We start from the raw sequence: 22682 nt of genomic DNA on the forward strand, positions 1-22682 counted from the left end.
AAAATTCCTTTTGATGCCTCTTTTTATTGTAATTTTGAATAGTTTTATACTCAGTTAGCATATGTCCAGAACAACACAACAGTATTGGATATGTTGGATATGTCTTCGTGAAAAAAAAAAAACACTTTTAGAGACAAAAGTATTTTCAGCAGATCTCGAGAACCATTAAGTGGTCAAACGCAGTGATCTGGATTTTTCTCTGGATTTTTGTTCAACGGAAACAACTGAATTTGTTCCCTAATTTTTGTAGCTGTTTTTATTTGTATATATTTGTATTCCCAAAATTGTGGCATTAGGAAAAAATAAAACTATGCAAAAACAAACTCAGCATCAGCCATTTCAGGTCGTCTCTACCTCTTAAAATGTAAAGAGGTAGAAAGTACAGATCCCTGCTCTCAAATATAGTGAAGTAAAAAGTATCCACTGTAAAATGTACTTGCAGTCAAGTACACAGTGGTGGAAGAAGTTTGTTAATTAAAAGTACAAATACTAAAGAGTCAAAAAATACTAAACACTACTTTACTCAAGTATTTCCCACAGTTTTTCAGAACAATTGAAAAGTCAAAAGTTGTGATCTTGATAAAGAATTGGACAGATTTTTTGAAGCCTCAATAACTTAATAAATTAAAAAAATTGGTCAAAACCTGGTCTTGAACTTAAAAACCTCAGGCAGGATGTCGCCATGTCCATTTCAGGTATTGCAATGCCCACAGAAAAGTACTTTACTTTTCAGTCTGGTTCGAAAATGTAGTCAAGTAGAAAGTACAGATATCTACTCTCAAATGTACAGATACTTGTCCTCTAATGTAGTGAAGTAAAAGTAGAAAGTAAAGATACCTAAACATTTTACTTAAATACAGTACTTTCTTTCGCTGTTTACATTTAACCAAATATAAAATGATATCTACTTCCAGTTCAATAACAAGCACCTGAGAAAAAGGCAGAATACGTCCCCTTTAAATGACCGTCTCTCTCTGTCCTTCAGCCCTGGACGCCCCCAAGGACCTGGCCGTGACCGAGGTGAGCGAGACCACCATGACCCTGCAGTGGAAGCGCCCGGTGGCCAAACTGGACTCGTACCGGCTGGTGTACATGTCGGCGGACGGACAGCGGGACGAGGCGCTGGTCCCCTCCGGAGCCGAGACGCACACCTTCAGGAGCCTGACCCCGGGGATGCTCTACACCGTCCGGATCACGGCGGAGAGGGGCAGGAGGATCAGTGCGCCGGCCACCATCTCTGCACCCACAGGTCAGGAGATGTTTGATGGAAATGTGATGGTTGAACGGGTTTAGTCTGTGATTTTAAGTTGTAAAAAACGAACAGAAAAGGGCAAAAAAATGAACACGACCGAAGAGAGAACAAGAAAAGAAAATCAAACAACATCAAGACACATATTGTCCAATTTAAACGTCCCATTTGGTCCAAAGTCTGTCCAATTTAAGTCTCTCTCGCCAGAAATATGCTCAAAAAGTATCCATTTATTGTGTCCATGGCAGGAGTTTTGAGGCTTTTTTTGAAGTATTTTTTTCTTTTTAAAAACTTTTAAATAATACAATAAGTGAGAAGCAATCTGCAGTGTTTTCTTAATCTCAGTCCAACATTTTTAAGAAGGACGTTCCCCAAACACCTGATAATATTGGGCCAGTAGTTGTAGTTGAGAAAATAAAAAAAACTGTTTTAGATGTTCTATTTTTCAGAACTATAACGTTGAAATATAACGTAAGTTGATTCAATGTGATTTTATTATCTTTAGCACTCTTTTTTTTAGCAACTTTTAAAAAAAATGTTTTTGGGCTCTCAGGATTGTGTCATTATTCTTTAAGATGATACTAAACATAGCATTCATTCAAAGGAAGTTTATCAGGTTGTTCCGCACTTTTGTTTCTTGTTTTTTTTAATAGTAGTGTTCTGGCTGATGCATCTCTATGGACTTTTTGCCCGCTGGCATCAAACATTGCTGACTTTGCTCATAACAAGTTTTTAAAATTTAGTTTAGAGACACATATTCATGGGTTTCAGCTTCTTGTTATATATTTAGAGGATTTTTTCCCATTCGAAAATACATATTATTCTTGTTTTCTACTGCAATCGTTGTGACAATGCTCCCAATTTCCCATCATGCTGAAACCCTTGGATACCACTCATATATAGCAGGTATTAAAGGTCTCAAAAAGTAGCATTTGGACATGATATTTCTGCTTTGAATTGACAAATGGAGTGTTTCTGAGGGACTGAATTGGTATAAAGTTACCTCCTGCACAAATACTCAGGAAAACGTTATAATATCAGACTGTACTGAGTTTCCTTCACTGTTCAAACTCTTTCCGACAGAGTGTTTGTTTGTTTGTTTGGGACAAAGACTGTAGTGAAGACAGTCCTGTTTCCATACACTGAAGCATCAGAGCAGTTCACATTTTACCAAAACTTCATTTCTTCTCCCCTCCAGCCAAACCGAGCCAATGAATTGAACCTTTTGTTAGTGTCTATACATTTACTGCACTTTCCCTCAAGCCTCATTTCATATATATAAGTGTTTTCCAATATTTCCCCCATGATATTTTTCCAAACCCGAACAAGAAAGAGACAAATGAGGCGATGGAGGCCAGCAGAATGTCTTCGCCTGAGCCAAATCATAGTAAATCTTACAACGCTCGACAGTTATGGGCAGAAATTGATATGGCGTTTAGGGAAAAGGGCTTCAGATGGATATTTTGGGAAACATTTATATCTAAAATGTTCAGTCTGTGTGGAGGATGACGGTGCACAAAACGTTCAAGATAAATGAGCTACTTGATGGAAGCACGGCGCTGTTCGACTGTCAGATTGCAGATTTGTTGACCTGAATTACAGTTGATGTCTCTGTAATTACTCGGCCTATTCACATGAAACAAAAACCGGCACAAAGTTCAACCGTCTTCTCTGCCCGCAGAAATAAACAAAAGGGAAATTATGCCGTCGCAACAGCTGCAGAAAGTGGTACCATTAGTCAACGCCCGAAGACGTGATTGTTGTCCGCTGAAAGCCGTTCAAGGCGTAAGATGAATGCGACAAGTTTGTGGAGCCGATCTCTAACAGATAATGATACGGGTCAACATTTGTGCATGATGAGTTTGGATGTTTCGTTCTAAATACAGGCCCCTGTCGTCCATCTGATGTGATAATCCTGATCCATCTATCAAAATCGACATTTTTAACCAATTTTAGACATACATTTTAGAAAATTGTTTCTCCGTTCTGCGTTTTCTTACCTTCCATTTTGCAGATTTTCAGATAGACAGTAATAATGAAATCAATCTGGATTTTCGAGGGCCGATACAGATTTAAAGGGTGTTGGAGATGCCGATACCTGATATACATATAACTGCCAATATAATAATACATTTTTATCAGGCAATTGACTATTATATAGGCTGTCAGGCTGTTATTAGTTTTAATTTGGGTTTATATATCTACAATTACTGTTCTTGCGCCTCAACAGTAAGTTTAAAGTTTAAAGACTGAAAGTAAGTGTGTATACACTTTTATACACTATGATACTGAGACTAGTGTACTAATGAAGTGAACAGCCCAACAAGAGTGGCTAATTAGTATGCGAACACAGTAATAAACATGCGTAAATGTCGACCATTATCGCCTATTTTCACAGCTAATTCCCAGATCAATGTGAGTCCAATAAACAGCCCGGATACAGCCCTCATCACTTTAGGTCAATGTGAAGGCAGACAGGCAATGTTTACTATGTTGTGGTAGCATTACACAAGCTAAATGCTAACCAAAATGAAAGAAAAACCAAGCACCGGTAAAAAAGAGCACTACGGCGTCACAAACACAGAAACAAACTACTCCACTGGTAAATATCGGCACTGCATTGCATATAAGGGCATTAATCTGAATGTAAATTGTTAAAATGACAAAAAGACAAAATTGTCTAAAAAGTCTCTTGTGTTGATGATGGAGAGAGTGACCATTGCACAAAGCCTTCTCCAGCTCGTTCCAAACACTCTCACTGTGTTCAGATCTGTGGTACATTAGTTTCTGCTTCTCCTTAGATGCTTTCTCTGCTCGATTCCAATGATTTGACTCTTCTCAAACACACAGACATCTCATCCATGACCACGGGATTCGTCTTTCCACACGGTAGTTTCAGAAACAAGAAGCCACTCATAGTATAGTTTCTATGCCCGATCATAGCCACACCCTGCCCATGTGCCAAAGATAAGATCATGTTGTAGATGGTGAGATTGGGCGGCGGGAGTGGCGCTATATACGGACTCTCGGGACCGTCTTTATTCATGTGATAATTGTCGTGGCGAGCCCGGGGGCCGCTCCGCCCTTTGTGCCGTCTGACCACGATGAACTCTGGCTGCGTCCGATAAAGGGCCACATGCTGGGGGCCTGTTCGCACATTGTTCTGGGGCATAAGCGGCGGGCTAATCCTCGACACGGACAATCCCAAAAGGCCTTATCATCTCCAGACACGACAGGAGCGCAACAGTGGGCGAGAGAGAGCGGAGAGGGGAGAGAGAGGAGGAGGCGGGGTCAGATGGAGTGACCACATTTGTAAAATTACAGAATTGCAGTCGCGCTGTGCAAATAATAGGATTTGTATCATGATTACAATTAGTGCTCGGTGCATGTAATGTTAGGAGATTTTTCATATATCGTATTGGTCCAATAAGATGGGTTCACTGGACTGGAATCTAGAAAGCAGAATTCTTTGGTAGGTTTGAGTTGCAGATTTGTTGACCTGGTTCAGATCTCTGTGACTACTGGACCAAGCCACATGAAACAAAAACTAGCACAAAGTTTGATGTCTTCTTTTAGCATAAATTAACTAAAGTGATATTTTTTTCACAATATCCCAAGGAAAGGGGTCAAATTATTCAACGTTTTTTGGATTTTGATTCTTTCAAAAACAGTAACTCTTCTAGATCATGAGCAGAACCTATTTTTTATTTTTAATTGTTGGTTCAATCTTTGCTGGTGTGTCATTGGTCAGAGGGTTTGGAACCTTTGGTATTCCAGGGTACTCTGAGTTATTTCTGCATGTAAACATAGTGACTGTTCGATCTATTCTTCATTTATTCAGGCTTGGGGCTAGCACAACAAAAAATGGTTTGGCTGGAGCGGCTGGAGAGAAGATTCTAATGATTCTGATGATTTAATTATTATGATTGTAATTTGGAAAAACTACCATGATTTCATCAAATGTATTGGTTCACCTTAAATAGTACAAGTTACTCCTACTGACTGACTTTACTACTCACCTCGCTCTGAAAGTAGGACTCTCCAAGTGTAAAGTGTACGTCGCCTAACACACATAAAAAACCATGTCACAAAATGAGGAAAAACGTTGCCCTCGAAGCCACACAAACGCACGCTTATGTGGCTTCTCGCGCAATTATCAGAGCTGCCGTGACAGCCCTGTGGCCACTAATGAGATCTACTGGGATGCTCACTTCAGCTATATCCTGCTTCGATCCGGTTAGATAAGAAGAACCAGGAGGAGGGAAAGCAGAGAGGTCATTGGCTGCTAGCATGTACAGCTAATCATCCCAACTGCGCCAAGATAAAGGATTATACAATATCGAGCCAGTTTCTCGTATGTGGTACGTGGATGTGTGCACCTGCGGCAAATGGTAGATATCAGAACGGCGATATCTCAGGGGAACATTTGGTACGGTCGCACATCGCACGCGTGTCAAAACCGCACGAGATAAGAGGGTGGATCCAGTCTCATTCTTTCAAAGGACACACATTATGCAAGAATGGCTTTATTGAGCTTTTAACCGTGTTGCGTTTTTCGATACGTCGTCAAAAACGTACCTGGAGTTGTGTTTAGCTGCGTTCGCACTTCCTGTTCACGAGGTCTTCTTCTCTGAGTCTCACAAATCGCAGTATTTTCGTTGGATGCGTCACAGGTAAAAGTCGGGACTCGTTCTGTTGTCAAATTGAACAAACGCATGTCTCTATAAGCAAAGGATTTGTTTATTTACTGGACACGGAGGCATAAATATGGACATTATTTGAATTTCTAATGATGACAACATGTTTAAAAGCCGATTAAAGTCACAAGAACGCATACTGTGTCAACTTTAAGGTTTAATATAATATTTGCAGAGGCTATTATTATTTCAATGATTGTACCCTCAAACAACGAATATCAAAGGTTATGGGTGGTAGTTTCCAGCGACCTAATGTATAAGTATAGTATATCAGAGTATATCAAATTTCAGCTGGCAGCCAAAAAACAAACCAACAAATTGGTATTTTCAAAAGTCATAAAAATAAACAAGAAATTGTACAGTTGAGTATTAAACTAAAATGAACCGAAATAGCTGGATTAAGAGATTTGCGGCACTGTTTTGTCTTTCACAGCCACTACACAAACAGAAGGCTGTTGTGGACAGCCCAGGCTTCTGCTCAAATAACTATATTAAGCCCTCGGAATGAGAAGTGACTGGTGGATCCATCTATCCATGGAGTTTCCAGGATTTTCTTTTCAGTAGCTTTTAGATCGAAATTGAAAATATGTAACCTTGGTAGGTGGCGGGGGACCAGTTCATCCTTGACAGCTCAGATAAAACCTGCTGATCTCATCCAAGGCTCCATCTCGTCCCATTGTCTCCTTTCTATTCACACGGAGCCTTGATGTTTACCTGCCCATCTCTCTTTCTCTGCTTCTAATCTGCTGTGAATGCCTGCACTCACACTGGACTCCAATTACAGCAGCTGCCTGAGCGTCTCTGCATGGCTCCCCACACCTTTGAAGTGGACGGCGTACTCCTGTGTTCTGCTCAGGCTACGCCGCATCTTCAGTGTTAATGGTTCATTTAGAGCCATTAATCTGCATCAGCATGTCTGCGCCGCTATAGGACCACTCTTATATGATCATCTATGTCTGCGCCGCTATAGGACCACTCTTATATGATCATCTATGTCTGCGCCGCTATAGGACCACTCTTATGTGATCATCTATGTCTGACGCTATAGGACCACTCTTATATGATCATCTATGTCTGACGCTATAGGACCACTCTTATGTGATCATCTATGTCTGACGCTATAGGACCACTCTTATGTGATCATCTATGTCTGCGCCGCTATAGGACCACTCTTATGTGATCATCTATGTCTGCGCCGCTATAGGACCACTCTTATATGATCATCTATGTCTGTGCCGCTATAGGACCACTCTTATGTGATCATCTATGTCTGCGCCGCTATAGGACCACTCTTATGTGATCATCTATGTCTGCGCCGCTATAGGACCACTCTTATATGATCATCTATGTCTGCGCCGCTATAGGACCACTCTTATGTGATCATCTATGTCTGCGCCGCTATAGGACCACTCTTATGTGATCATCTATGTCTGCGCCGCTATAGGACCACTCTTATATGATCATCTATGTCTGCGCCGCTATAGGACCACTCTTATGTGATCATCTATGTCTGCGCCGCTATAGGACCACTCTTATATGATCATCTATGTCTGCGCCGCTATAGGACCACTCTTATGTGATCATCTATGTCTGACGCTATAGGACCACTCTTATATGATCATCTATGTCTGACGCTATAGGACCACTCTTATGTGATCATCTATGTCTGCGCCGCTATAGGACCACTCTTATGTGATCATCTATGTCTGCGCCGCTATAGGACCACTCTTATATGATCATCTATGTCTGCGCCGCTATAGGACCACTCTTATGTGATCATCTATGTCTGCGCCGCTATAGGACCACTCTTATGTGATCATCTATGTCTGCGCCGCTATAGGACCACTCTTATATGATCATCTATGTCTGACGCTATAGGACCACTCTTATATGATCATCTATGTCTGCGCCGCTATAGGACCACTCTTATATGATCATCTATGTCTGCGCCGCTATAGGACCACTCTTATGTGATCATCTATGTCTGCGCCGCTATAGGACCACTCTTATGTGATCATCTATGTCTGCGCCGCTATAGGACCACTCTTATGTGATCATCTATGTCTGACGCTATAGGACCACTCTTATGTGATCATCTATGTCTGACGCTATAGGACCACTCTTATGTGATCATCTATGTCTGACGCTATAGGACCACTCTTATGTGATCATCTATATCTGCGCCGCTATAGGACCACTCTTATGTGATCATCTATGTCTGCGCCGCTATAGGACCACTCTTATGTGATCATCTATGTCTGCGCCGCTATAGGACCACTCTTATATGATCATCTATGTCTGAGCCGCTATAGGACCACTCTTATGTGATCATCTATGTCTGCGCCGCTATAGGACCACTCTTATGTGATCATCTATGTCTGCGCCGCTATAGGACCACTCTTATATGATCATCTATGTCTGACGCTATAGGACCACTCTTATATGATCATCTATGTCTGCGCCGCTATAGGACCACTCTTATATGATCATCTATGTCTGCGCCGCTATAGGACCACTCTTATGTGATCATCTATGTCTGCGCCGCTATAGGACCACTCTTATGTGATCATCTATGTCTGCGCCGCTATAGGACCACTCTTATGTGATAATCTATGTCTGCGCCGCTATAGGACCACTCTTATGTGATCATCTATGTCTGCGCCGCTATAGGACCACTCTTATATGATCATCTATGTCTGCGCCGCTATAGGACCACTCTTATATGATCATCTATGTCTGCGCCGCTATAGGACCACTCTTATGTGATAATCTATGTCTGCGCCGCTATAGGACCACTCTTATATGATCATCTATGTCTGCGCCGCTATAGGACCACTCTTATGTGATCATCTATGTCTGCGCCGCTATAGGACCACTCTTATATGATCATCTATGTCTGCGCCGCTATAGGACCACTCTTATATGATCATCTATGTCTGCGCCGCTATAGGACCACTCTTATATGATCATCTATGTCTGACGCTATAGGACCACTCTTATATGATCATCTATGTCTGACGCTATAGGACCACTCTTATATGATCATCTATGTCTGCGCCGCTATAGGACCACTCTTATATGATCATCTATGTCTGCGCCGCTATAGGACCACTCTTATGTGATAATCTATGTCTGACGCTATAGGACCACTCTTATGTGATCATCTATGTCTGACGCTATAGGACCACTCTTATATGATCATCTATGTCTGCGCCGCTATAGGACCACTCTTATGTGATCATCTATGTCTGCGCCGCTATAGGACCACTCTTATATGATCATCTATGTCTGCGCCGCTATAGGACCACTCTTATATGATCATCTATGTCTGCGCCGCTATAGGACCACTCTTATGTGATCATCTATGTCTGCGCCGCTATAGGACCACTCTTATATGATCATCTATGTCTGCGCCGCTATAGGACCACTCTTATATGATCATCTATGTCTGCGCCGCTATAGGACCACTCTTATATGATCATCTATGTCTGCGCCGCTATAGGACCACTCTTATGTGATCATCTATGTCTGACGCTATAGGACCACTCTTATATGATCATCTATGTCTGACGCTATAGGACCACTCTTATATGATCATCTATGTCTGCGCCGCTATAGGACCACTCTTATATGATCATCTATGTCTGACGCTATAGGACCACTCTTATATGATCATCTATGTCTGACGCTATAGGACCACTCTTATATGATCATCTATGTCTGACGCTATAGGACCACTCTTATGTGATCATCTATGTCTGCGCCGCTATAGGACCACTCTTATATGATCATCTATGTCTGCGCCGCTATAGGACCACTCTTATATGATCATCTATGTCTGCGCCGCTATAGGACCACTCTTATGTGATCATCTATGTCTGCGCCGCTATAGGACCACTCTTATGTGATCATCTATGTCTGCGCCGCTATAGGACCACTCTTATATGATCATCTATGTCTGCGCCGCTATAGGACCACTCTTATATGATCATCTATGTCTGCGCCGCTATAGGACCACTCTTATGTGATCATCTATGTCTGACTGCTATAGGACCACTCTTATATGATCATCTATGTCTGCGCCGCTATAGGACCACTCTTATGTGATAATCTATGTCTGACTGCTATAGGACCACTCTTATATGATCATCAATGTCTGACGCTATAGGACCACTCTTATATGATCATCTATGTCTGACGCTATAGGACCACTCTTATATGATCATCTATGTCTGCGCCGCTATAGGACCACTCTTATATGATCATCTATGTCTGCGCCGCTATAGGACCACTCTTATGTGATCATCTATGTCTGACTGCTATAGGACCACTCTTATGTGATAATCTATGTCTGACGCTATAGGACCACTCTTATGTGATCATCTATGTCTGACGCTATAGGACCACTCTTATATGATCATCTATGTCTGCGCCGCTATAGGACCACTCTTATGTGATCATCTATGTCTGCGCCGCTATAGGACCACTCTTATGTGATCATCTATGTCTGCGCCGCTATAGGACCACTCTTATATGATCATCTATGTCTGACGCTATAGGACCACTCTTATATGATCATCTATGTCTGCGCCGCTATAGGACCACTCTTATATGATCATCTATGTCTGATGCTATAGGACCACTCTTATATGATCATCTATGTCTGCGCCGCTATAGGACCACTCTTATATGATCATCTATGTCTGCGCCGCTATAGGACCACTCTTATATGATCATCTATGTCTGCGCCGCTATAGGACCACTCTTATATGATCATCTATGTCTGATGCTATAGGACCACTCTTATGTGATCATCTATGTCTGCGCCGCTATAGGACCACTCTTATATGATCATCTATGTCTGCGCCGCTATAGGACCACTCTTATATGATCATCTATGTCTGCGCCGCTATAGGACCACTCTTATGTGATCATCTATGTCTGCGCCGCTATAGGACCACTCTTATGTGATCATCTATGTCTGCGCCGCTATAGGACCACTCTTATGTGATCATCTATGTCTGCGCCGCTATAGGACCACTCTTATATGATCATCTATGTCTGCGCCGCTATAGGACCACTCTTATGTGATCATCTATGTCTGACTGCTATAGGACCACTCTTATATGATCATCTATGTCTGCGCCGCTATAGGACCACTCTTATGTGATCATCTATGTCTGACTGCTATAGGACCACTCTTATGTGATCATCTATGTCTGACTGCTATAGGACCACTCTTATGTGATAATATGACGCCAAGAGCGCTCATAATGAGGCTGTTTGTTCACTCACTCTTTGTAGTGGAAATAGCAGAATATTTCCATCCAGACAAAGTGATGGCCTTCTGGGTTTTTCTTTGACAGGAATGAGATGACTGAAAGTGAAATGAAAGATGAAGCTCTGACCTCCTTTCAGCTGGAGTTGTCCAGGAGGACTTGTCTATCAATGTCCTATTTGTTTTATATTATTTGTTTTGAAGAAAAGTTTTCTTATTCGTCAAGTAAGTTGAGGATTGTCAGGAGGAACAAATTGTAAGTTTTTTGTTAATAGAATTTATTTTCAAATGTGTTTGACACAAGCTTTACTGAACTGAAGCTGGTCCTGAAGTTAGTTAAATGGAGTTTTGTAACTGACCTTTGAGCCATTCAGATCTGAGGCCGCACACTCTCAGCAATCTGCAGACCTCTGGTCCAATGAATCATGGAATTAATGTATGAAAGGAGCATGGGAGCAAAGGAATATAAAAGCTGAAATGTCACAATGACACAGACACAGTGTTACAGTTTATTGCTTAGGCTCAGAATATATTTTCTGAATCACAACACTGCACAGTTACTAGTGCAGTTTTCAGAAGTCTGTCTCATTTACTGTTAATGTCTGTGTAATGAAACTGCACCAATCAGCCCATTCCCTTCCAGGTACTTCAATGGCCCTCGATGGATGAAGAAAGATGAAGATGTATCGGTTGTTCTTAACTGCCTGTTATGTGTGTCCAGAGGAGGAGAAGCCCGTCATTACCAACGTGACGGTTAGCGAGGTGTCCTGGGACAGCTTCGTGCTGTCGTGGTGGGCAGAGGATGGGGCGTTTGAGGGCTTCCTGGTGGAGGTGAGCGACGCGGAGGCGGGCGCTGAGTGGCAGAACCACACAGTGCCTGGAGACGCGCGCAGCCTCAGCCTTTCAGGCCTCAGCCCCACCACCTGGTACAGGGCCACTCTGTACGGGCTCCACAAGGGGGTCCACTTAGAGCCCGTGTTTGCAGACACCATCACAGGTATCCACGTCGTCAGCATCGGGAGCTCTCCTCTGTCTCTGCTTCAGTAGATCCACTGCAGTAGTCGGGCTTTCTGTCACTCCTCTGGGCTTTCTGTGGTTCTTCACTACATGCTTTGTCTTTCAACGTGTCACAATATTCTGTTACAAGGTTTTGGAGGGTTTGCAATGGTCCTTTCTGCTGCAATCCTTTGGCCAGTCTTTTGTACAACTTGTTCAAAGTATTGAGACGTTGGGTACCGGTAGTGTTCAATATGGTGTTTTTTTGCAACCACTTCATACGGATGAAAGCTACTTCATGAGCTTGGACTGATAGTAAATATAGGAAGTTTTTGGGTAACTCTTCACAGCAAATTGCTGCCTTCAGATGCATTTCTTGATCCAAATCCTAGAACGAATCCGCCAGCAGCCATCTTCTCTTATCCTGTCTTTGATGGCGGGGCTGAGACGGACCCCCACACACTCCTCATACACCAGCCACTGATCTAGGGCTGATCCTTTTGCATAAATAACTTATTTCTTTTTTTTCTGACTAATATTGAGGCTGTGATTAGATGTTTACTCTTGGAGTAACAGCTAACAAACGACTGAACTGCAAAAGTAACGCTATGACTGCAAGAATAACACACGAGACAACTAGCTTGTAATTATTATTTTAGAGAACATTCTGTCTGCTAAACAAACAGCTGCTTTTGCACTTTGCAGAAAAATTAAGTGTTGAGTCCTATACATGAGTTATACCTTCTAAATATAGTATTAATAATAACCACTAATTACCTTTTATTGATCTGTTTTCAACAATAACATTACATTGACAATATGATGAGAAATAATAGAAAATTAAGATCACCAATTCAAATGTTTTGATTGGCTGGTTGTCATTTAAATTTGTATACCTTTATCTGATCTGAATGTCACATCTTTGCTTGTTGGTCTAATCTTCTTGTTAGCATGAGTCCGGGGATAGTAGCTGTAGCATCTGGTGTGAACAGGTTAGATGTTGTTTAAGGGCAGAGGTAAAGGTGCAATCACGGTCTTTAGCTCTGATTACAGACCAAAGGAAGGAGGTAAAGAGAGAAACCTACATCCGAACAGAGCAGAACATTCCACAAATACTCTCTCCGGAATTTACATGTTTTTACGGACAGTCACTTTTGGGCCCTTTAATGGAATATTTATCATGCAGAAAGTACTGGAGGATTTCTTCAGCTGTATAGTGGACAAAGGTTCTCTTGACATTTTTATCATTGAAGTGGATTAAACACTAATTCTATCGAGATTGAGATTCAGTCGTCTTGAATCATCAATAATGTGCTTATTTTTAGTCAATAAAGAGTCAATCTGCAGTCAATAAAAGCATGTGGTTTGGAGCAAACAAACTACGTTAGACTCAGAAGGAAGAAATTATATGAGACTAAATGATTACCATTTCAAACAAAAAATAAAGTATTTTATTCATGTACAATTAAAGAAATAATTGCTTGTCTACGTGGAGATAAAACTGCTTTGCAAGGAATATTCTACAGTTAGGCTCTACTTATTATCTCGCACTTGTTCATTCTTTTTTTTTTGTATTGCTTATAACTTTGGTGCTGCCTGCTTGTCTCCATGGAGATGAGTAGGTTCAGTGACATTCTAGCAATAATATCCAAGAAGAGAAGCAATTGGCGATCTCTCTTCCAGAAAAGTGCGACTTCGATCGAGCAAACTTCTGACCCACATGAAGTGGTAAAAAGAAACAACAAAAAAGTATGTTTAGGTCTGGTATGCCCAAACTATTCAGTATGGAGTGCCTCAAGGATCTATACTAGCCCCTATATTGTTTTTACTGTGTATAAAACAAATCTTGCTGATGTTACTAAGTCTACTGCTGCTGTTATTTTATGTCATTTTATGGTATTTACAGGACAGGAAAAATGTAAATCTGATACAATGGAAATGTGCATAAAAAATCAGGAAATTGTGTTGTGACTCAGTCAAACACTTCCTGTTTCAGTAAGTGTTAGTCAATAAGGGTTATTACATTAGTTGCCGGTTTACTTTGGCAACTTCAGGAAAGAAATTTGCAAAAAAAGATTAGTAGGGAGTATTGACATTTTAACTTGCTCAACCTGTAACATGTTACAGCAAAATGAGCACAGACATCAGAATGTAATGCATAGTCATGACTAAGTATATTATTGGTATAAAACTAGTCACTTGCCAACATTGATCCCCTTTTTCAACTCAAGAACACATTTCTAAAAGGTCTTTTCTGGCCTAATTAGTGAATGAGCTTTGAAGAAGAGTGAGAAAGAGAGAAAGAGAGAGAGAGAGAGAATTTTGATACAGTGTAAACCACCCTGAGGGGTCTTTGTGGCTGCTTCGTCTGTATTCAGCCCCATGCAGTCCTCCCCAGACCAGGCCCATTCTGCTGCTTCTGCCCCTGGGCCCTGGGCTCTGGAGCTCGGGTACAAGAGTGCAGGGGTGCCAGGGGCTTTTGGGGCCACGCACAACATGGCATGCACTCGACGCACCCATTGTCTGCATGCTAATGACAGCTCAAACCATGCTAGCGTTTTACTTTGACTTGACTAGTTTGAAATGATCTCAGAGGTGTCGACATTATTTTTATGCAGGCATGGGACCAGCACAAAGCTACACTAGTGTTATGCCAAAGAGTCCATAACAATGACACAATATAGTTGAGCTTATTTGGTTAACCACTGTAGCAACAAGAAAAAATTACTTAAATGTGTATTTTTATTTTTCATTTTATTTCGTATTATTATTATTTTTTCAACGTTTTTTTTATGAATATAAAATGAATATGTTAAAAAATGAATATGTCTAATTATATATTTTTTATTATTGTGTTCACTACGTAACAAGGGTTCCAGAGTACAGCTTTAAAAGTATTTATGCATTAATTCAATTACAGTTGACATTTTTTGAAATACATTCATTCTTCCTGTGAGTGGGCTTGTTTCTTCACAGATCAGACTCATAATTTGACTTATCAAAACAATCATTTGAATAATTTAACACTTAACCTAATTTTGTAATTAAAAAAGATTATTACATATGTTTTTAATAATATGGTTCAATATTATAGGTAAAATTACACACCACTACTGCACCTCTCTGTTGGTGGCAACTGGCATTAAAATTCGTACTCTCAATCATGCAAACTGTATTTCTGTAACACAAAAAGATGTTTTCTATACAAACAACAATTCAAAAAGAATTCACCTTGATTGTCATTGATGCAGTTCACCAGGAGGTGTTGATAGACTTTTACCTCGTTCCCAGCGTGAGGTTAAGAGTCGGGAGGAAAAACACAGTAGCATTTCCAGTAGCCCCCCCTGATCTCCGGTTCAGCCTGAACTGTAACAGACTGCCTTTGTGAACGAGGCCTGCGTGCCCCCGGGTCTGTGCGGTGGGAGTAGAAGGGTCCAAGGGGCACTGCGGTGTTGTGTCTACTGAGTTAGTTAGCACGTTAGCCTCCGTCCCTCCCCCTTTTCCTTTCTCTTCTATGGGCCGCCGCTGCTGACCGGCTAAAGCTAAAGCGCCCGACGCCTAATGAAGAGTGACAGCTCCCTGGGATTTGGGTGCTTTTTGCGTTTCCACCACTTCTTCTGAAAAACAAATGCACAAAAAAAGCTGTCTTCAGGCGAGAGCAAGGACTCCCGAGACCCTCGCTATTGCTCAAGTGTTTTAATGAGCCAGTACTAGCAGTTCTCAAGCCATTTCTGGTCTGCACTACTCGTGCAAGGCAAAAATAAATACATAATTGACATTCAAATGATTATACATTTGTAAACCATTAATCTTGATTGATTTTGGCAAAATATACAGTAGCCTATGGTTCATGCGAGATGAACACAATTAATAAGTATAATAATATTAACCTACCAACTAACATAACTAACTCAATGGCTAACCAGCTAATTAACTAACAATTAAGCTAACTTTCTTGCTAATTCTAAACAAATACAACTTAAAATATGTTTTACTGGCTTAGAAGCCAAATCATTGATCAATGAGAAGAAACATAATTCTCTCCGCTCCAAATTTAAATGAAAGGAATATAGGAAAAGCTTTCCTATCTGGCTTATAACAATGCGGTATACTCTGAAACCAAGCCGTTTCCCAAGTTTTAGTCATATTTAACTCTCCGTCTTTGCAGCGCGTCCAGCTTTGTGTCCATCTGTGCAGCAAGCGGAAGTTTCTCCAGACCAATTAGCTCTGTTCTCCAGCTGTAGCCTCCTGCTGCCTCTCAGCCCCTCTCCCTGACATCGCTGCCATTATTAGCCACTCTTAATGACGGCTTGTAGCGAGCACCTCCTCTAACCACGCATCTGTAACATGTGAGAACTATTCTGAGACGAGCAGATGGCGTATGTGCCGCCTTTCAGATGAATCATTTATAAATGCTTCAAATTTATATTAATACTACTGAAAAAGAATGAATGGAAATAATAAAATAAACGTTATAATAACTACACTTTAATTTGCCTCAATAAAGCAAGAACAATGAATACTTCGTAATAAACAATTTCTTCAATATGAATTAATGATTTTTAATTAAGTGGATAGGGTATTAAAGATTATTAATAAACTATGCATTGTACATTATAAATTAAGGCTTTTGTGTTACGGAAAATGGTTGTGTATATGATGTAATTTTCTGCGTTGGATCATATTGAGCTGTATATTTGCTCTTAATGAAGTGAATGCAAGATAGATGTTAGTTCAATGCCAATACTTTGGAACATTTCAGGGAAAGTAATAACATCTCCATGGAGACAAGCAGGTGGCTTACTCCCCGTCCAGAAAAATGATGCAGTGCACCTTTAAATTGATTTCTCATTGATGTTGTAAACAAGGCAAATCAACTAAATATTAATAACGTCCTATGGTTTATAATCCAGAGATGGAAAAAAAAATGGGTATAATTCATATTGTCAGATTAATGTTATTGGTCTATCATACAGTTTCAACTAATAAAATAGCATAATTTGTTGGTTGCTTGTTGTTGGAGCCTTACAAGATAATGGTTCTATCCGTTTTTTGTTAATTATATTCCGATGCCACAAAATCCAAAATCCTTCAGAAGACTTTCCACAAGTAGTTAAACCAAACATTGTAGAAGTCTTTTAATAGACAAACAAACCATTGCTAGTTTTTACATTCAGAATTTACTGGTCTGTATTCATCCAAATAATTTGCACCAAATAATTTCAAAAGTTCACTGTTCACTGCAGATGTTCTTTGCATGTGTGTGAGTCGAGAAAATAGACGCTTCCTCACTATTTTCCATGCTGCAGTTGTTCCATATTGCCACCTTTACTTACTGTGTTGTCTCGTCTTCCACTACTTTTTAATACATTTTTCATGCTGGAACTTCTCAACCAAATCATGACTTTCGCTTCTTCCTCAAACTCTTCTACTCCATTTCCAATTCAAACCTCTACACACTGCGGAGAACTGACTTTTTATCTCACCCAGAGACTGAACCCGAAGTCCACAACCTCCAAGTATCGGACGTCACCCCCGAAAGTTTTAGACTGTCCTGGATGGCCGAAGACTACGCATTCGACACTTTTGTCATTATGATAAGCCACGCAGACGATTCCTCGCAGCCCCAAGAACTGGTTTTAAGTGGAGACGAGAGGAGCACGCAATTGAACTACCTGAACGAAGACACGGAATATAACGTTGAAATCTTTGGGCTTGTTTTGCAAAAGCGATCCAGGTCCGTGACGCGGCAGGTTCGAACAGGTATACTACGGGTTTACCGACGCTTGGATTGTCCTGTCTAGAAGCTGTCTGCGTTCTTTGTGGTGCTGGGATCCTAGGGTGTGTTAACAGTCGTGCCGTAGAGGTGTTTTTTCTACTAACTATAGTTGAAAGAACTTCTTGATTGATTTGTTGTTGGTCTTTCGCTTAATGTTTGTAATAATTTGTGGGCAATAGTTGGCTTTTTTGTCCTGTGTCGCTTATTTGAGTCTGTGGTGTCTTTTTGAGTCAACTTAACGTGGGGAAATATATGTGCCAATTGTATTGAGTGGTTCTCAAACTGACCACTGCGTTCCATGGCTTGGTCTTTCAATTATTCGTATACAGGTTTGCATTAAGTCCAAATTTTGTATGAGTTTTTTTGACCACTGTTAAGTCAAAAATTCAGTGAAGACTTTTCACTTTATGGCGTTGTTTCGGCAGGATTCTATCACATCAACTCAAATGTTAAATCGTGAGTTTGGTATAGTTACGATTTATGCCATTTTGAGTTCTCACAACATTTGCTGAGGTGGTACTTTGAATGTAAAGTTTGAGAGCCACTGCTGACGTGTATGTTACTGTTGACTGAAATGACTGATGATTGGGTTCGCCACCGTCGCGCCTCCATTACACATTGTCACGGACCATTGGCTTCTTTACGTATTCTATTATAGCTCGCTCGTTTCACCCATGTGTCCACGCTCATGGAAAATGGAAAAATCTATTTGGAGGTTATTATGACTCTTGCCAAATCAGGTCCATAGCTTTTAGCATATTTTCTGTGCAAAGATAATTGTGATACAAGCTAATTTGCCTCTGTGGAAAATGGCTACTTATGGCCACTTATGACTAATGGTTGGAGATAAAATGTACTATGGGTTATTTAGTGACAATTGCGTGCAGAAAGGAAGTGAGGAAACCAACAATTCTATTTTCATTAGCAGTAAAATAGTTTGCAGACAATATACTGAATGTCATAATTTCCAGTTTTTCATAAAATACAATTTTTAGTGTTTCAATTTGTGCTTTCTCTGCTATAATCGGTGCAATATGTAACATTTTGAAAAAAATACACTCTTTTTCAAAATACATATTTTATATCATCAGTCAATTCTCTCACTGTCCAATGTCTTTCATGTATTTTCCAGTCCTCGTTGTCCACTTCTTGTCTTGGGTCCAGTGTTGTCCTTTGCTTGGGCTCCTATATGTTCTTTTATGGACTGCAATAGGAGCAGATGTGTGCGATTGGTTTGTTCCTGTGCCTGTGGCTATAAGATGCATTTTCACTTTTGTATTTGTCGAAAACGGGGGCAAATACATTTCCTCAGGAGGGTCACGCAAAGACGCTATGGTCCCATATGAAGGGTCTCTTGCCCTCCGTCCTCTGGCTTTGTCCCCTGTGTGTCCATGTCCTAAAACCACCGCTGCTGCTCTGTTGGCTCTGAATGGGTGAAGAATACGTGTGTTTGTCCTTGTCATGTGAAGACGCTCTCTAAACGGGAAAGGAAACACGGAGTTGGTCACTTATTGATGCTCAGTGGCATACATATTGGAAAAATGTGGGTGGATGACTGCTTACGTTTACTTCAAATTGATAGTTTAGCCTTTTTCATTCACTCAAAGGGTAATTGTAAGCAATGAAACCCACATCAACCCTTTTCTGCTGGTAGAAAAATAATTCTCTTTCTTTCCAATTCCACAAGTCCAACGATCAGTCTTCCATGCCAAAGTCTAGGCTCCCAGTCCTCATAAATCAAAGTGAACAATGTCTAATTCCCTTCTGTCTTCTTGCCCTTCTGCTCTCTCTTATCACTCAGACTTGGGAGCTCCTAAAGGTATCCGCTTCTCCGATGTGACTGACACGTCTGCCATCGTGCACTGGGTGGTGCCTAGAGCGCGAGTGGACAGCTACAGAGTCACCTATGTACCTGCACAAGGAGGTAAGCCTGGACATGTGACGTATAATCTATCTGCTACATGCGCAGAAAAAAAGTGTCCTCTGCTTTTTACCTATCTTCATATCCCCTGGGCCGACCTAAGCGGAGTAGTGAGCGATCTCAACGAGCACCTAGCTGGAGGTCGATGGGGGAGACTGGACCATCGAGAGCAAATCCATGTAGAAAGTTCATGCGCTTTGGCTGGAGTGCAAAGCTAACCACTCTGCCACCTCATCTCAAGCCCATGAAAGTCGCCAGGCATTTAACAATGACCCTTACTGAGGTGCAAATGGCCTATGTGTTTGTCCAAACTACGGTACGGGGGCCAAATGAGGCCCGCAGAGCAATTTTTGTTGGCCCTCAGATTTCCTGCAGAATTACTTTTTACTGCAAATGTACTCATTCTAAATAACAAAGTGCTGTGATACAGACCAAACATTAATGTCCCAAACCTAATTGCAGTACACTGGCTCTGTGAACGCTTGTTAAAACAGAATAACTCACTGTCTTGACCGCCGCTCTGCTCTGAGGCACAACATATTTTATTCTTAAATAGCAAATACTATAATGGAAAAGAAAGACAATTTAATTGTGTCCTAAATGTATCAACAGTTCAATATTCAATAAAGTCCCGTCATTGTATTTTTTTTATTTTTGTGTTATCACGTTTGACTAGACACAGTAGTAAAGCTTTTCTGCTGTTGTATTACAGTCTCACACTGCCCCCTTGTGGCAGAAGAGACATCTGTGCACAGAATATGTTCAGATTGATGTACTTTGAAGCCACAAAACAGCTTTAGGATATTGTCATAGGCCCATCATACTTCCAGGCCTTACTTTCATTATGTCATATTATGGCCAGCCTTTGGAGGATAAGAAATTTAATGTTGAAACATTCTAATAATCTTAAAAACCACTTGCACATTTGAGAATATGCTCCACGTTCTAATTTGTAGTGTTGCGTACTGTGTATCTCATTTGTTTCCATCTGTATTTTAGGAAGTGCAAAGATCCTGTCAGTGGATGGGTTCGACTCCCACTCGGGGCTGTCCAACCTCACTCCAGGGGTCATGTACGAGGTCACTGTGGTCGCCATCAAGGGAGAGAGAGAGAGCGAGCCGGGGGCGGGCAGTGTGACTACAGGTAAGAGCTCCGGTTACTACTGCTAATACTTCTGATTCTGGTACTACTACTATGTACGCTCGTATCTGACAACGACAATTAAGCCAGTTTAACTACTGCTGCTGTGCTACTACTGCTATACTTCTACAATGACTGCTGCTGATACTATTACTACTATTACTACTACTACTACTACTACTACTACTACTAGTGTTAAGGCTATACTAATAGGACAGCCTCTGCTTTACTGCTATGGATGTTTCTCTACTACTACACTAATGCTCCTGGTACTACTGGAATATTCTATTGCTACTGATCCCATCACTACTGCTATTGCTGTCACTACTACCCCTACTTCTACTTCTACTTCTGCTGCTGCTGCTGTTGCTAGTACTACTACTACTACTACTACTACTTTAATGTTCCTGTTACTACTGGAACGACTACTACTGCTACTGCTGCCACTACCACTACTGCTTCTATTACTACTACAACTACTTCTACTACTACTACTACTACTCCTTCAACTACTACTACTGCTGCCACTACCACTACTGCTGCTATTACTACTACTACTACTACTACTACTACTACTACTACTACTACTCCTTCAACTACTACTACTGCTGCCACTACCACTACTGCTTCTATTACTACTACTACTACTACTACTACTACTACTACTACTACTACTTCAACTACTACTACAATTGCTAATGCTGCCACTACTACTGCTGCTATTACTACTACTACTACTACTACTACTACTACTACTACTACTACTACTACTACTACTACTTCAACTACTACTACAATTGCTAATGCTGCCACTACTACTACTACTACTACTACTACTTCAACTACTACTACTGCTGCCACTACCACTACTGCTTCTATTACTACTACTACTACTACTACTACTACTACTTCAACTACAATTGCTAATGCTGCCACTACTACTGCTGCTATTATTACTACTACTACTACTACTACTACTACTACTTCTACTACTACTACTACTACTACTACTACTACTACTACTGCTGCTACAACAAGTCCATCCTAATCCAAAACAAATGGGTCAATAAGGCTAGTCAGAGTATAATAGAAGTACTACTAAAAGGTAGATGATCCATTAGGATAAATATGACTCACACTCACACTTCAATAGACTTGACTTACAACAGACACTCCTGACAGTAAACGTGTTTGTGTTTGTTTCAGTGCCGTTAGCTCCTCCCTTTAGACAGTTATACGTCTCCAGTTCTCTGTCAGATGAACTGAAGAAGCCAAAACTCTTCACTTTAGAAAAACCTTGGTCCAGTTGACACAATTTAATTGTATATGCTGCTACTAATAGGTCATTACTACTACTACCACTACAGAAGTTACTATTACTCTGAGTGTGCCATCACTGCTACTGCTACTTCTGTTACTGCTACAAATACGGTACAACACTTTCTGCTACTACTGCCACACTACTTCTACCTTTATACTGTTCCAACTATCACTACTGCTACTACCACTACTACTACTAACATTACTACTACTTCTGTTGCTGCTACTAATACTACTGGATGTCTCTACTCAAAGTGTAAAATCAATCGATTGCAACTCTAACCAAGGCAATGTAATACAAA

The 22682-nt window shown here is 40.8% G+C and overlaps 1 protein-coding gene across 4 annotated transcripts in view; it reads left to right on the plus strand.

The window, feature by feature from the left end:
- The window catches only part of tncb (tenascin Cb), a 158946-nt gene that overhangs the window by 124057 nt on the left and 12207 nt on the right, over positions 1 to 22682 (plus strand). For 3 of the 4 annotated variants that reach the window (XM_072433004.1, XM_072433003.1, XM_072433005.1), the window contains exons 11-15: positions 986 to 1249; positions 11946 to 12221; positions 17711 to 17983; positions 19801 to 19923; positions 20920 to 21063. In XM_072433004.1, the coding sequence (XP_072289105.1) occupies positions 986 to 1249; positions 11946 to 12221; positions 17711 to 17983; positions 19801 to 19923; positions 20920 to 21063 (1080 nt within the window). The remainder of the gene's footprint in view (positions 1 to 985; positions 1250 to 11945; positions 12222 to 17710; positions 17984 to 19800; positions 19924 to 20919; positions 21064 to 22682) is intronic. The other variant, XM_072433007.1, reaches the window with a different exon arrangement.

Source organism: Eucyclogobius newberryi, unplaced genomic scaffold (genome assembly GCF_026437365.1).
Source record: "Eucyclogobius newberryi isolate DKJ021-1_F unplaced genomic scaffold, fEucNew1.0.hap1 SCAF_6, whole genome shotgun sequence".
Classification (NCBI taxonomy): domain Eukaryota; kingdom Metazoa; phylum Chordata; class Actinopteri; order Gobiiformes; family Gobiidae; genus Eucyclogobius; species Eucyclogobius newberryi.